Source organism: Mus musculus, chromosome 11, assembly GCF_000001635.26.
Source record: "Mus musculus strain C57BL/6J chromosome 11, GRCm38.p6 C57BL/6J".
Classification (NCBI taxonomy): Eukaryota; Metazoa; Chordata; class Mammalia; order Rodentia; family Muridae; genus Mus; species Mus musculus.
The window spans coordinates 74684308-74700318 of NC_000077.6; the positions used below are offsets into that span (position 1 = coordinate 74684308).

At 37.6% G+C, this 16011-nt stretch overlaps 1 protein-coding gene across 2 annotated transcripts in view; it reads right to left on the reverse strand.

The window, feature by feature from the left end:
• Positions 1–16011, reverse strand: part of Pafah1b1 (platelet-activating factor acetylhydrolase, isoform 1b, subunit 1) — a 50436-nt gene that overhangs the window by 10359 nt on the left and 24066 nt on the right. For both annotated transcript variants that reach the window (NR_037610.2, NM_013625.4), the window contains exons 2-7: positions 15004–15213; positions 6219–6303; positions 5903–5977; positions 4670–4876; positions 1589–1757; positions 99–201 (exon numbers count right to left, since the gene is read on the reverse strand). Coding sequence is in view for 1 of the 2 variants with exons in the window: in NM_013625.4 (NP_038653.1) it covers positions 99–201; positions 1589–1757; positions 4670–4876; positions 5903–5977; positions 6219–6303; positions 15004–15035 (671 nt within the window). In the remaining variant the exon portion in view is untranslated. The remainder of the gene's footprint in view (positions 1–98; positions 202–1588; positions 1758–4669; positions 4877–5902; positions 5978–6218; positions 6304–15003; positions 15214–16011) is intronic.

The following is a 16011-nucleotide window of genomic DNA, read 5'->3' on the forward strand; positions in this document are numbered from 1 at the left end:
TCATTCTAGATTAAAGATAAAATTACTATTTATAAAACAATTTTTGTTTTGTTTTTATAATCTTTTTTGGCTGATGCTTTCCAACTAAATCTACTTACCCAGTTTGCACTTCCCACATCTTTATAGTTTTATCCCTTGAGGCAGACACTATATGATCTCCATTAGGCATGATGGCTACTGAAGAGACATTGTGATCGTGACCTAAAACACAAAATATAGCAAAGTATTCAACAGTTTACTGTGGGTTTTTACTATGGTATTTAAAAAACTATAGAAAGCACTCTTACACTGGGCTTTATCTAAATGACAAGATCATTAAAAGTAGTAAAGGAAAAAGAGATAAGAGGCAAATTTTGATCCTCTATTTAAAAGTCTATCTTTGATGATGATCACAGGAGAAAATGCATTAGTAGTTCATAAATACCATTCACATTCCAAATTAGCTGTTTTCTGGAAAAAAAAAAACTCATATTTTTAAGAAATAGACAATGACTGCAAGCAACTTTTCTGTCTTTTAAATGATTTCAGAGCCCAAACTGGCCTAAAACACTTGATAGACCTGCCTCAGACCTTAATTGGGTGAACAAACACAAACTTCAACCATATACTCAACGTAACAATAAATCTAACTGTGTGCTAAATACCAGATAATCGTTTTGTTTTGCTTCTTTCCCTTTCCTTTTTCCCCTCCTTTCCTTTCCGTATTTTTTGGCTGTCCTGAAACTCACTCTGTAGACCAGGCTGGTCTCGAACCACCTGGCTCTGCTTCCCAAGTGCTGGGATTAAAGGCAACACCAAAACTGTCAGGACTGTTTTGATTTCTTGAGACCGGTGTACTAGGCAGCCCAGTTGAGCTGGAATTTGCCTTAAACCTGTGATCCTCCCACAAAGGACTCCTGCCTGCTAAGATTATGTACATGCACCAATTCACCTGGCTTGTTTTAAAATCGCTAACACAGCATTTGTTCTTACACATATCTAAACAACCATATTCCATCATCTTTTAAGAAAACAGAGCCAGGTGTGATACCTTTGACCTCAGCACTTGAGGGAAGTAAAAGCAAGCAGATCTCTGAGTTCGGGCCAGACATTGTGAGAACCCGTCCCAGAAATCTAAAAACCAAAGTCACTATCTCTTATCGACCAGATGGTTTAAGTATGAGTCATTTTATCTTTATAATTCTATGCCATAGGCATTATCCTCTTTATTCTCCAGATTAAATAACCTATGGACACTTAGATACTGCAGCACCGAACTCTGGCTTCTAGCTTCCATATTGCCTGCTCTCTTGATAAATAAAATAAAAAAGAAACTATCTTCTTAGTAAATTAATTGTCCATTTCTCTTGGACTAATTCACGTGACCTGTCAGTTTTTCTTATCCAAATATACTTGAGAATATAAATTATTATGTCGTACAAACCTTAAATGCTCCTAACAAAAACCTCTACCACTAAAGCTTGTTCATCAAGCTTGCACATCAAAGCAGACAACTAGGAATTAAATGTAGGGTACCTAAACATGACTAGCAAATTATTTCTTCTCTTAAATGCCCTGTCTGAAATTAAAGTACTGTCCTCTACCTTACCGTGCATGGTTCTGATGCATTCAAAACCCTGAAAATCCCATAATTTAATCGTCATATCTGCTGAACAGGAAGCCAGAAGCTTGCCACTGTGGTCAAAGGAAATGTCCTGTACAGAGTCTGTATGGCCCTTGAGAGTTCGCTCAAAATCTCCAGTCTCATAATCCCACACCTGTCAAGTGAATAAAAAAAAAAAATGGTTAACACCAATCCATCACTTCCTCATTTCACAATTGACTAATTTCCAAAATAACAAATAATCTATGTTAGAAATATCAAATCTTCAAGTACAAAGTGGCTTTTCTCTACAGAGAAAAATTGATGCTCCAACTATTCAAGAAAACCTTCAGTATTACATTTGTTAAGTATCTACCACTTAATTATACTAATGAGAAGTTACAGAAAGTCAGCATACACTAGTTGATAGTACTAGGCATACATGCAAAAAGATGTGTTAGGAGCATTGTATGTAGAACAGTGGACTGACTTAAGGTCTCAATTTTACTAGAGTATTAAGAGTTCAGATACTAAGAGGACTAAGGAGAAATCATAAACTATAAACTATCCCTGAATCAAGTGCTCATGATTAACCAAAACACCTTTTCCAAGACAGGATTCCTCTGTGTAGCCTTGGCTGTCCTGGAATGAACTTTGAAGACCAGGCTGGCCTATAACTGAGAAATTCACCTGCCTCTACCTATGGAGTGCTAGGATTAAAGGTGTGTGCTACCACACCCAGCTTTAAAAAGTCTCATTCTTAGAAGACATTTTTTTTCCTTTTCCATTTTTTATTAGGTATTTAGCTCATTTACATTTCCAATGCTATACCAAAAGTCCCCCATACCCACCCACCCCCACTCCCCTACCCACCCACTCCCCCTTTTTGGCCCTGCCGTCCCCCTGTACTGGGGCCTTAGAAGACATTTTTAGTAAAACAGAAATTATGAATTAACATGAATGAATATTACAGATATCACTCAGGAATACTCTTTGCTCTGGTGGCCAAATCATAGTCTGTTATAAATAATTTTTAAAAATAATGATTTTTGCACTTGTTTCACATGCAACAAGTATTAGGTTCAATTCAATCTCTAACAACTCAGGAAAACATTAAAAATCCAAACAAAAACAACAGCCACAAACAGAAATAGAAAGAAAAAAAATTGAATACTGATTCCGTGCTCTAAACTCAGTTTAGACCACTCTACCTACAGTGGGCACAATTTTAAATGTCATAGGGAATACACACACACACACACACACACACACACAAAAATTTGGAGAAATAGATAATATTTTAAAAAAATGCCTAGGCAATACATTAAAGAGCCACCATAAAGGATCTGAGAACCAAACACTGATCCTCTGTAAGAACAGCAAGTGCTTTTAATGGCTAAGCCATCTTCTCCAGCCCACATTTTAAAAACTTAATCTAAATAGTCAACGTAAGACTGATTAACTAGGCCTGGTGGTTCATGCCTTTAATCCCAGGACTCAGGAGTCAGAGGTAGGCAGGTAGACTGCTTTGAGATCTAAGTCAGCTTGGTGTACAAAGAAAATCCAAGACAGCCAGGGCTTGTTACAGAGAAACCATGTCTCAAAAAAATGAAACCAAAATAAACAGATCCCAGAAGACAAAAAATATATATATAAATAAATGAAACCAAAATAAAAAAATTGAAAGAACTGATGAGCAAATATAAAAACTATAAGTAAATTCTAGTATGTATACAATATGAAAGATACAGATTTATCTTTTTTTGGGGGGGTTATTTTTTATTTTTTTATTTTTTGGTTTTTCGAGACAGGGTTTCTCTGTATAGCCCTGGCTGTCCTGGAACTAACTTTGTAGACCAGGCTGGCCTCAAACTCAGAAATCCAACCTGCTGCCTGCCCCTGCCTTCCAAGTGCTGGGATTAAAGGCGTGCGCCACCACGCCTGGCCCAGATTTATATCTTTTTTTTTTTTTTTTTTAAAAGATTTATTTATTATTATTATATCTAAGTACACTGTAGCTGTCTTCAGATACACCAGAAGAGGGCATCAGATCTCATTACAGATGGTTGTGAGCCACCATGTGGTTGCTGGGATTTGAACTCAGGACCTTCGGAAGAGAAGTCGGTGCTCTTAACCACTGAGCCATCTCTCCAGCCCCAGATTTATATCTTATACCACAACAATGTAAAGTATTTTTCTTAATTTTATTTTTGTTGTTTTGAGACAAAGTCTCATTATCTAGATCATGTTGGCCTTAAACTGAGATGTTTGCCTCTGCCTCATAAGAGATAGAACTAAAGGTGTACAGTATGTGCCCAGCCAGAATTTTTTTTTGTTTTTTGTTTTTTGTTTTTTTTTAAAGCAGTCTTGCTAGTAGCTTAAGCTATTTCATGAACCATCTGTTTCACTTTGGAGTGCTGGGCACATTATCACGATAAGCTCTAAACAAATAAAACCTTTAACTTCAATCATATATTCAAGCATATCTACATGAAAGCGATAACTGTGTGTTTAATTCTGTGCTTGCTTAGCTAGATTTATCCCGAAGTATATCAGGGGGTTATTTTTATTTTATGAGACAGGGCTTCAGGTAGCCTAGGCTAACCTCAAATTTGCTATATAGCTGCTAATGAACTTGAATTCATTCTTTCTTATTTATTTAGTTATTTATTTAATGTATAGGAGTACAACATTGCTCTCTTCAGACACACCAGAAAAGGGCATCAGATCCCATTACAGATATAGTTGTGAGCCACCATGTGCTTGCTGGGAATTGAACTCAGGACCACTGGAAGAACAGTCTGTGCTCTTAACCACTGAGCCACCTCCTTATTTTCAAAATTTTCAAAATCTTTTCTGTCACCTAACTTACATCAAGTCTGCCTTTCAGAGAAATTTACCTTACTTTAATCACATCATTTACTAGGCAAAGGTAGGAGAATTTCTCTGAGTTCAAAGTCAGTCTGACAGTCAAGACTACATAGAAAAAAAGATCATGTCTCTCAAAACAAAACAAAATTAAAACAAAAACCAAAAAAACAAAAACCACAAAACAAAAAGCAAAATGAACAAATGAAAAGAACTTGCCTTAATTGTAGCATCCTCTGAAGCAGAGACCATAACACTGAACACAGGATGGAAAATGACTCGAGTAACTGGACTCCTATGACCACTCAATGCGTATTTCTCAGGTGGACGGGGAATCCATTCTTTTGGGTCCCGTTTCTGACCAAGAGGACCACCCGACGTAAATTCTTCTTTTGCTTCATTTAGTTTTGATTCTAATTCCATTACCTTGAGAGGGAACATGAAGTTAAACAAAGTTGTGTTTTATAATATATTTGGGTTTTTTTCCCTTTTAGGTAGGCTGTGACTATGAAGCTTACGGTAGTCCAGAACTTAGGATCTTCCTGTCTCAGTTCCCACAGGCTGGAGTTACTATGCCCAGCTGGAACTAATCCACCCAGACAACTTTCATTTACATTTATTAATAAAGATGATCATAACACTTACCTTGCTTGATTTACGCCTGTAATTTTTAGAGTTTTTTCCCCTATACCACAGTTTATTATTTATCCTACAGGTAGTAATATTCACAACAAAAGCTAATATTTACTGAGCATCTACTAGGTGTTAGTTCTTGTCCACAAGCTTGGTATAGTTGGGCTCACATTAGAACAATGTTGTCTACTCTAACTTTGTCTGTGAAGAGTATTTTAGAAATGGAATAGTATGTTACTTTCATCTTATATATTAAAGAAACAAACAAACAAACAAAAAACAAACCAAAAACCTCAGAGATGAGACTGACTCATGTAAGACACATAGTGATCTTTTTTCAGTTACAACTAAGTTATAACTTCCGAGGCATTGGTTCTCAACCTTTCTAACACTTTGACCATACACATCCTTGTATTGTGGTGACCCCCAATTATAAAATTACTTTTGTTGCTACTTCATAAGTGTAATTTTCCTACTGTTAATGAATTATAATGTAAATATCTGATAATACAAAAAGTATCTAATGTTTAACCCCAAAGGGGTGCAGTGCAACACACAATGAGAAGCACTGTTCTAAGAACATAAATGATGTCTTAAGTATCAACTTCTTAGTAAAGACAATGCAGGTCTAATCTCTAGGCAGTATAACCTATGTGCACCAATAATGAACTTAAAACCAATGTTTTCATGAAGCAAAAGAAAATGTTTTGTTTCCCCAAGATCAAACATGAGTATCAGCAGATTAGCAATTTATGGCAATATTTTCAGAAAATTTGTTAAGTACACATTGAATAAACTGACTTAAGAAGACCTAGTTACCTTTTTTTGTAATCTAATAACAGATGTCCATTTTTTTTCCAAAAGACCAGCATACTTCTTATCTAATTCTTCATTCTAGGAGAAAAAGTAAGATTTAAAAAAAAAAAAAATGGCTTAACCATGACATCTTTAAAACATTATTAAATATTTGATTATATAAAAAAGTGGGAAAATTAAGCTCAAAACTAAGTAAATCACAACAAATGGCAAAATTCGAATAGCTGAATTGACCTAACTACTGAACCTTAAGTAAAACTTAACCCATTTACTATACTATGAATAATTAGAAGACTGATAATTATAAAGTCAAGCATACCATATCTAGTTCAGCTTCCTTTTTAAAAACGGAATATGCCTCTTCATAGCCATTTGAACGAAGATAATCTGCTATAGCTCGATTTCTGAAAGAAAAAATTCAAGTGAGTCCTAAACATATCTCATTTCTATTTGAGGAACTACACTTATTAAAATCTTTAGGGGGGGGGTAGTGGTGGTCCAAGACAGTTTCTCTGTGTAACCCTGGCTGCCCTGGAACTCACTATGTAAACCAGGCTAACCTCAAACTCAAGAGATCCACCTGCCTTTGCCTCCTGAGGTGTGTGGTGATGCATGCCTTTAATCCCAGCACTTGGGAGGCAGAGGCAGAGGCAGGCGAATTTCTAAGTTCAAGGCTAGCCTGGTCTACAGAGTGAGTTCCAGGACAGCCAGGGGTACACAGAGAAACCCTGTCTTGAACCACCCCCCCAAAAAAGAGTAGTAAATTATATAAATATTTCTGGAAATAAGATGGACACACTTCCAAAACTTCAAAAACATTTAGGTATTGTCATAATTTATCTGTTTTATTTTTGAGCATCTTTTCTCTTTTCTTATTTTCAGAGATGCAAGGGGCTGAACTCAGAACACTGTACATGCTAGGTAAGTAACCCATCTCTAAACTCTAGTCCCAGCCTCTGACATTTTATAAGTTTCTCACTTACTTTAATCCCGAGTGCTGGGATTAAAGGCGTGCGCCACCACTGCCCAGCTCTAGATATATTTCTTTTTTTTTTTTAAAGATTTATTTATTTATTACATGTAAGTACACTGTAGCTGTCTTCAGACACACCAGAAGAGGGCGTCAGATCTCGTTACAGATGGTTGTGAGCCACCATGTGGTTGCTGGGATTTGAACTCTGGACCTTTGGAAGAGCAGTCGGGTGCTCTTACCCACTGAGCCATCTCACCAGCCCTCTAGATATATTTCTATACCTAGATATCAATTGGTTAAAGTAACCATCAGTTTTTCTAGTGTTGACATTCACCTTCTCTTAATAGTTAGTTGATAAACATACTCAAACATCGGAGATTAGAACTGAGTTTTGCATAGAAATGTTTTAAATAAAACTCTACTAAGAATACAAAGAGAAGACTCAGTGGTTATCATCTCCTTGCTGTACAAGCATATAAGTTGGAGTTTCTGTCCCAGCACTCAGGTAAAGGCTGAGTGTCCTATGTCAAGTCTGTACATCATTTAGCATAAGGGAGGTGGAAAGTGCCTGTCTGAGGCTTGCTGGCTTCCTGACTAGCTAAAATATTCTAGCTCAAGGTTCAGAAAGTAACCTTGCTATTCAAAAGGAACAGGTAGAGTGTTGTCTCCAGGCAGATACTCACACATGCACCATAAAAATATATCTCAGGCCCATCACTCCCCACCCCAAAGAAAACCTATAGTAAATATTTTAGTATTAGAAATGCAGTGGTGGTGCATGCCTTTAAATCCTAGCACTAAAGAGGCTAAGACAGGATGATCTGGAGTTTAAGGCCACCCCAGGCTACATAGTGAGTTCAAAGCCAGTTTGAACCAAAGACCTTATTTTAAAAAGATGCCAGGCAATGGAGGTACATGCTTTTAGTCCCAGGACTCAGGAAGCAGAAACATGCAGATCTCCGAGTTTGAGGCCAGCTTGATATACAGAGTGAGTCCTAGGACAGCTAGGGCTAAAGAGAAACTGCTTTGAGACCCTGCCTCCCCAAAACAAACAAAAGAAATAACGTCTTAGAATGACATTTAGAATTATACTTTAAAGGCAGCAAAGCTGAAGTGGCTTGAAATGTATTTTTATACTTCTCTTTCATTCTGTCATAACAATATTGGCAAGCATCCCTGCTCTCCTATTTCAACATTTCCCAATTACTCTGAGCCTTTCTTTATTCACAGTTATAGAAAAGGTTGATTTAGGATTCCTCTGTAAGACTTTAAACTAACTTGAGTAATTTAAAAGCTTAAACCATGAGTTAAATAAAACTTAAATATACATACAATAACAGTATCATTACATCCTTTAGCCAATTTTATTTTTTCTTTTCTTTTGAAAAACAGTCTTTGTGTCTTGGCCAGCCTTGAATTTACAGAGATATGGCCACCCTGCCATATCTCTGAGCGTTGGGATTAAAGACATGTGCAACCATGCCTGGCCCTCTCTGCTTTTATAAGCCAGGGTTTTGTAAATCCCAGGTTGGTCAGAAACTACTTAAGTAGGACGGTCGTACCTTGAACTTCTGATCCTAGAGGCATGAGCCACCATACCTAGCCAATGTAAGGCACTAGAAATCAAATCCAAGGATTTGTGTATGATACTGCCCTAGCCCTACTCAATAGGGCCATATGTGCCACTGATCTCCAATATTTTAACATAGGCAATCACTATTGTGACTTACATGTTTTCAGAGATAATCCACCTAAAACCTATAATGTTTTTAGATTCTGTTTTTGTTTTTTTCCTTTCTTTTTCTGAGACAAGGTCAAACTACAAAGTCCTTGTTGGCTTGGAACAACTCATTTAGTTTTAAATTCTATTTCCATAAGAGACAACATGAAGTCAAATGAAGAATCATTCTATAAAATAATTGCTTCTTTTTTCCTTTTAAAACAGGAGCTCACTATGAAGCTTAGAGTTACCCAGTACTTATGATCCTGTCCCAGCCTGCCAAGTACTGGGGTTACTATACTGAAATTTAACTATTCCACTCAAAGACAATTTCCATACATTTCCTAACAGAGATGAAGAGTAATAAAGTTATTTCATGTATTATCCTTGTCTGTGTATGTGGGGTAAGGTCAGGTGGGTGAAAGTAAAAAGACAATTTTTGGGGACCTGGATCTGAACTCCCAACATTTTGGTGCAGCAGGCACTTTTACCCACTGAATCACTGAGCCAGACCTCCAATAAGAATGGGACAGCACAGGTAGGACAAGTTCCAGTCCAATGTGGCAGGGCCTATGAAATCTAACAAAGAGTTATATGATCACCCCTCATGATCAAATGTCATCATAATTAATCATAATTCAAAAAGGTGGTTCACAATTCAACTATGAGTGAGTCTTCAGTTAGAGAAAGGGTGCCACTGAACCTCAGAACCTGTAAGCCAGCCCCAACTAAATGTCCTTTACAAGAGTTGCCTTGGTCATGGTGTCTCTTTACAGTATTAGAAGCCCCAATTAATATAGGCAAGCTGCAGTGAGATCCAGATTCAGTTAAAAGATCCTGTGTCTCACAAAATAGAAATGGCTTAGTGGGGAAGAACACTTGTGCAAATATGAAGAGCTGAGTTTGAATTCTCTGCACCCAATAAAAAGTAGGCATGGCTACATGTGTGCTTGTAATCACATTGTTTTGGGACAGAGATGGGCAGATCCCAGGAGTGAGCTAGCCAGTGAGAGAGGGAAACACGTGATATTCTATTCTATTCTATGTGAAGATATATGAATGCAAAATATACACATACACTAAAAAGTAAAAGGAAAAAAACCTGGAAAATGATTAAGAAAGACACCTAACAATTCACCTCTGGCTTCCACATACATAATAGAAAAAAATAAATAAAAATGACAAAATGGGGGTAGGGTGAGGTAAAGAGAGGACCCAGATTAGATTCTCAGCACCTACATGGTAACACACAATTTGTCCCATAAAAACCTGACAACCTTTCTGATAATCTATAGGTACAATGCATGTACACAATGCACAGTCATACACATAAGACAAAATACTTATACACATATTAAAAAAAGATTAAAAATATGTTCTCTGCTAATAAAAATCAAATTTTAAACAGTAAAACATTATAAAGAACATCAAAAGTAAAAAAATTTTTAAAAAAGGAAGTTTAATAAAAGTAATAGGGTTTTTTTAGTTTGGTTTTTGAAGACAGGGTTTCTCTGTGTAACATGTCTTGGCAGTCCTGAACTCCCTTTAACAGACCAAGCTGACCTCAAACTCAGAGATCTGCTTGCCTCTGCCTCCAAAGTGCTGGGATTAAAAATTGTGTACCACCACACCCAGTGAAAGTATGTTTTTAGAAGATTCATTATCAGAAGTATACAGGCATAACTAAACACAGGAAGATTTTGACAGCACAATTAAGCTATAAATAAAGGAAAGATCATTTTAGGACTCGAAGACTTCAAGTCATATCCCATCCCCCTTTTTTGAGACAGGGTTTCTTTGTATAGCCCTGGCACTCAATTCCTGCTTCTACCTCAGAATGCTGGGATTAAAGGTGTGTACCACCACAGCTTGGAACATCTTCTAAATATAGGTTCCATTTGTTGACAGAACTGGTTTTTTGTTGCTCTGTTTTATCAGTGATAGTTTTGTTTCTGAGACAAGCCCTGGCTGTTTTGGAACTCACTATACAAACCAGGTTAGCCTCGGACTCAACAGTATTCCTGACTCCTGAGCACTGAATATAAGGGTGTGTGCCACCAGGTTTGACCTTCTGAATTTTCTTGAACCTATTAATTTTCCTTACAGAAGCCAGTCGATGGTGGCGCATGCCTTTAATCCCAGCACTTGGGAGGCAGAGACAGGCAGATTTCTGAGTTTGAGGCCAGCCTGGTCTACAGAGTGAGTTCCAGGGCAGCCAGGGCTACACAGAGAAACCCTGTCTCGAAAAACCAAAAAAAATAAGTTTCCTTACAGAGTGTCACAATGCTTAACTAATTGAACAATTTTTACCCCGAATGAACACGATACATGTTCAGTATCATCTATAACACAAGTTAAAACTGACACACACTTTAAGACTGGTCGAGACACAAAATATGGTTGCTGTAGGGTTATCTGAGCAATCATTTGTGCAATGTGATTGCTAGAAATGGAACTCGGAGCAGCCAGTGCTCTTAACCACTGAGCTATCTCTCTAGCCAGTAAGGCACTTCTGAAGGATGACTCTTAAAGAAACATGGGAAGAGCATAGCTTTCACCCAGATGCTGCAGTCTGGCCTCCACAGGGACCAGGTACACACACCTATGCGCGCGCGCACATGCACGCACACGCGCACGCACACACACACAGAGTACGTAGCATACACACAGGCACCAATACCCATACACATAAAATATAAATAAACACACATACACAAAACCTAAGCAGACCTCCAATGATACAAAAATACATATACATAGAGCTAGTTATTATAACATTACTTTTAATGTCCCAAAAATGGATGACTGGTTAAAAAAAACAAAAGCAAACCAAAACCCTAAGCTATATATACAATAGAATATTATGTTCATCTCTTTACATACATACACATATACACATAAACATGCATACACACATACATGCAGGGAACATGAAATCTCTTTGAACTGATATGAAGTAGTTCTAGAACATGTTAAGTGAAAAAAAGGGAAGCCTAAAAAAGCACATACATATAAGGGGCTTAGTGGTTTTAAGTATACACTGTTCCTTCAGAAGAGAGTCCAGTTCCCAGTACCTATCAGTTCTCTCTAATAACCCCAGCTCCAAGAACATGATTGTACCCAGAACTACTCTCAACCAACAAACAAAACAAAACAAAATGGAGCTGGAAACACAGCACAGCAGCTAAGAATATTAACAAAGGAACCTGGTTCCATGCTCAGCACCCAGATGGCAGTCACAACCTTCCGTATTTCCACTTTTGGGGAATCTAAGTCCCTGCTGGGCATGAGGCATACACATAGTACACAAATACAAAAACTCCATATACATAAAATTTTAAAAATAAGCAAAGCAAAAAAAAAAAACAAAAACAAAACCAAAACACAGGCACACGAAATATGTTTAATAAAGGAATATGGAAATACACTAGTTTCTCTGACTGCTCTTCCAGAGGTCCTGAGTTCAAATACCAGCAACCACATGGTGGCTCACAACCATCTGTAACGAGATCTGACGCCCTCTTTCTGGTGTGTCTGAAGACAGCTACAGTGTACTTACATATAATTAATAAATAAATCTTTAAAAAATAAAAAGAAAGAAGGAACCATGTACATACAGGATGGAATTATAAGAACCATGATATCCTGAATTATAAAAGATGTTTATGTGTGCATATACCTGTCAGTGTTTTGTTGTTTTATTTTTGTCTTTTTTTAATGTGTGAGTGTTCCAAATGTATGTATGCCTGCATGCCAACAGAGAGATCAGATCCCATTAGAGATGGTTGTGAGCCATCATGTGGTTGCTGGGAATTGAACTCAGGACCTCTGGAAGATGTGCTTGCTCTCAACCGCTGAGACATCTCTCCAGCCCCTTATCATTGTTTTTTTGTTTCTTTTTTGTTTTTTTTAAAGATTAATTGATTGATTATATGTAAGTACACTGTAGCTGTCTTCAGATACTCCAGAAGAGGGCATCAGATTTTTTGTTACGGATGGTTGTGAGCCACCATGTGGTTGCTGGGATTTTAACTCAGGAACCTTCAGAAGAGCAGTCCGCACTTTTAACCACTGAGCCATCCTTCCAGCCCCTATCAGTGATTTTTAACCACTGGGCATTGGCAATATCCAGACACTTTTGTTGTGGCACATAATAGGTAGCAGATAGATATGCTGCCCAGTGTCTTTCTCAATCATATATACCAAGAATTTTTTGTTTGTTTTCCTTTTTTTTTTTTTCCCCCCCCCGGGACAGGGTTTCTCTGTGTAGCCCTGACAGTCCTGCTGGAACTCACTCTGTAGACCAGGCTTGCCTCCAACTCAAGAAATCCACCTGCCTCTGCCTCCCAAGTACTGTTTTCCAAGACAGGGTTTCTCTGTGTGTAACATTACTCGCTGTCCTAGAACTCACTTCATAGACCAAGCTGGTCTCGAACTCAAGAGATCCACCTGGCTCTGCCTTCCAAATTAAAGGTGTGTGTGCTTCTGATGTTAGAGGCATTGGATCCTCTGGAGTTGGAATTACAATGAGTTGTAAGCCACACCACTTGGATTTTAGGGACACAGGTCCTTAGCAAGAATAAACACTTCACACTCAGTAACCACTGAGCCAACTCTCTTACCCCCTTTTTCTTTTTTAATAAAAGACTTTCTTGGTTTGGATTTATCTATTCTTTCTTCTTGATTTGTGTAAGTGGGACATTTAGGAACATGCATATATTTCTTGTTCCTTATCGACAGTTCCCCCTAGATTTAATGTCCAATGACGATTCTTCGCTTAAACCATTCTTTACTGATAAACGATAAAGAGACACTATGGCAAAGTAAAGGATTATTTTTTAATAACATCCTAGATTAAAACAAACAAGCTAGGGAGATAGCTCAGTGAGAAAACTGCTTGCCATCCAAGTCTTAGGACCTGAGTTCAGATCCCCTACACTTATATACAAGATCTAGATTTGGGGGGCTGTAGAGATGGCTCAACCATCTGCTCCTCTGAAGGTCGTGAGTTCAAATCCCAGCAACCACATGATGGCTCACAACCATTTGTAATGAGATCCGATGCCCTCTTCTGGGATGTCTGAAGACAGCTACAGTGTACTTAAATATAATAAATAAATAAATCTAAAAAACAAAACAAAACCCAAAGAAATAAAGAGCTAGATTTGGTGGCAGTGTTGAGATGCCTAGCCAGCCAGCCTTGTCGAATTGCTCAGTAATAGTAATAAGATACTATCTCAAAAAATAAAATTGCAGAATAACAGTGGCATAACTATGCAACCCCCCCACACACACATGCACACAAATATGTATACATGCACACATCATATAATTACATAAAATTAAGTAATTACTCTACTGTTCTGCTTTTTTGAGATAGTGTAGCTCTGGATAGCCTGGAACTCACTATGTAGACCAGGTTGACCTCAAATTCAGTGACCCACATATCTCTGTTTCTTTTTGTTTGTTTGTTTGTTTTTTGAGACAGGCTTTCTCTGTATAGCCCTGGCTGTCCTGGAACTCACTTTGTAGACCAGGCTGGCCTCAAACTCAGAAATCTGCCTGCCTCTGCCTCCCAAGTGCTGGGATTAAAGGCGTGCGCCATCACGCCCTGCTCATATCTCTGTTTCTTGAATTCTAGGATTAAAGATCTATACAAACCATACCTGGTAAAACTGACTTTTTTTTTTAAATTAGAAGAGCTACCTATAGCAGTGCGTATCTTCCTTTGAGTATAATAAATCTTAAGAGAATTTTAAAAGGGATAAAACTTACCAACTAATCAGTCACTTTGCTTTAAAATCAAACATGACAAATAATTCCTTGCTGGGGCTGGAGAGATAGCTCAGCAGTAAAGAGCACTGACTGCTCTTTCAAAGATCCTGACTTCAACTCCCATCAACCACACACACACACACGTATGCATGTATGTATGTATGAAGTAATTCCTTGCTAAAAGACAGTCCAAATTTGAAGGCAAGACAGTGTCAACAATAATATAGCAGATGCTGGTAAAAATACTTTAAACTTGGGACTTCCCAAGACTGCATTGTATTTTGCTACTGCTGGGCACTGGTGACACGCGCCTTTAATCCCAGCATTTGAGAGACAGAGGCAGGCAGATTTCTGAGTTCGAGGCCAGCCGGGTCTACAGAGTGAGTTTCAGGACAGCCAGAGTTACACAGAGAAACCCTGTCTCCAAAAACCAAACAAACAAACAAAAACAAAAACCAGTTTCGTTCCCACCCTGGTTTTTCTCCCATCTTTTGTGATAAGATTTCAGGTAGCCCAGGACTAGCCATGAACTTCCAAGGCTGAAGATGATGGATGGGCTTGTCTTTACCACCCTAAGCCTAGTTAATCATGCCTAGTTTATAAGAGGTTTCTAAATAGCAGAAAACAGAAACTTACAGTTCATCTCGTTGTCTCTGGGACAGCACCATTTTGGCTGTAATGTCAAGCTTATTTGATATAGTGGTATGTCCCTCCAGAAAAATCAAAAGTTGTGATCCCTGGATTTGAATTAAATATGCCACTATGTGGCTTCCACAGAGGGAAAAATGATTCTTTTTTTCAAGTGAATCCAATCAGCAACCAGTCAACAAGTAAGGTTCATTCCACCTAAAAAGAAAGAAAAAAATAAAATTATTCCCCTCACTTAAAATTTTATTATTTCTAAACTATTAATTGTAGAACATATTTGCATTATAATGCTAATTAATGTGTATATTAGATGATATAGTCAACCTACAGTTTAAAAAACAAATTAGTCAATGCTAAAGTAAGTCCCTATCTCAAAAAAAAAAAAAAAAAAAAAAAACCCAAACCAACCAAACCAAAAAAACCCAAAAACTGCTATGTAGAACAGGCATCCTCCTGGCCCCGTAAGTGTTTCAGACATAGGTAGTATCCCCAAACCCAGCCATATTTTACGTAGTTAAAACTACTACTTTCAATGATCTAATGATGCAAAACAGTACTTTTGTTGCTGTTTTTGAGCTGGGGGGTCTAACAAGGTAGCCCTGGTTGCCTAACATGCTTAACAATCCTCCTGCCTCAGCTTCTAATACTAGGTTTACAGACATGCACCAACACACCCAGCAACATAGCAATAATTTAAATTTAACAAATTTACCTGTCTACTTTCTATTATTAATATATAGCTGCTGTAGAAAATTCCAATTCTACTTAAAGATTAAAATTTCTTTTAATTTATTTTATTTTTGGAGTCAGGGTCTCATTACATCATAGCCCTGGTTGACCTAAACAATAGCAATCCTCCTACTGAGGATGGAACATCTTTACAGTTCAAAAAGAATCACAGACATGCTTTTCAGAAATATTACTGAACAATGAATGAACCTATAGGAAATAGGCAGTAATGAGAGATAGCTCAGTAGAAAAGGCACTTTGCTGCAA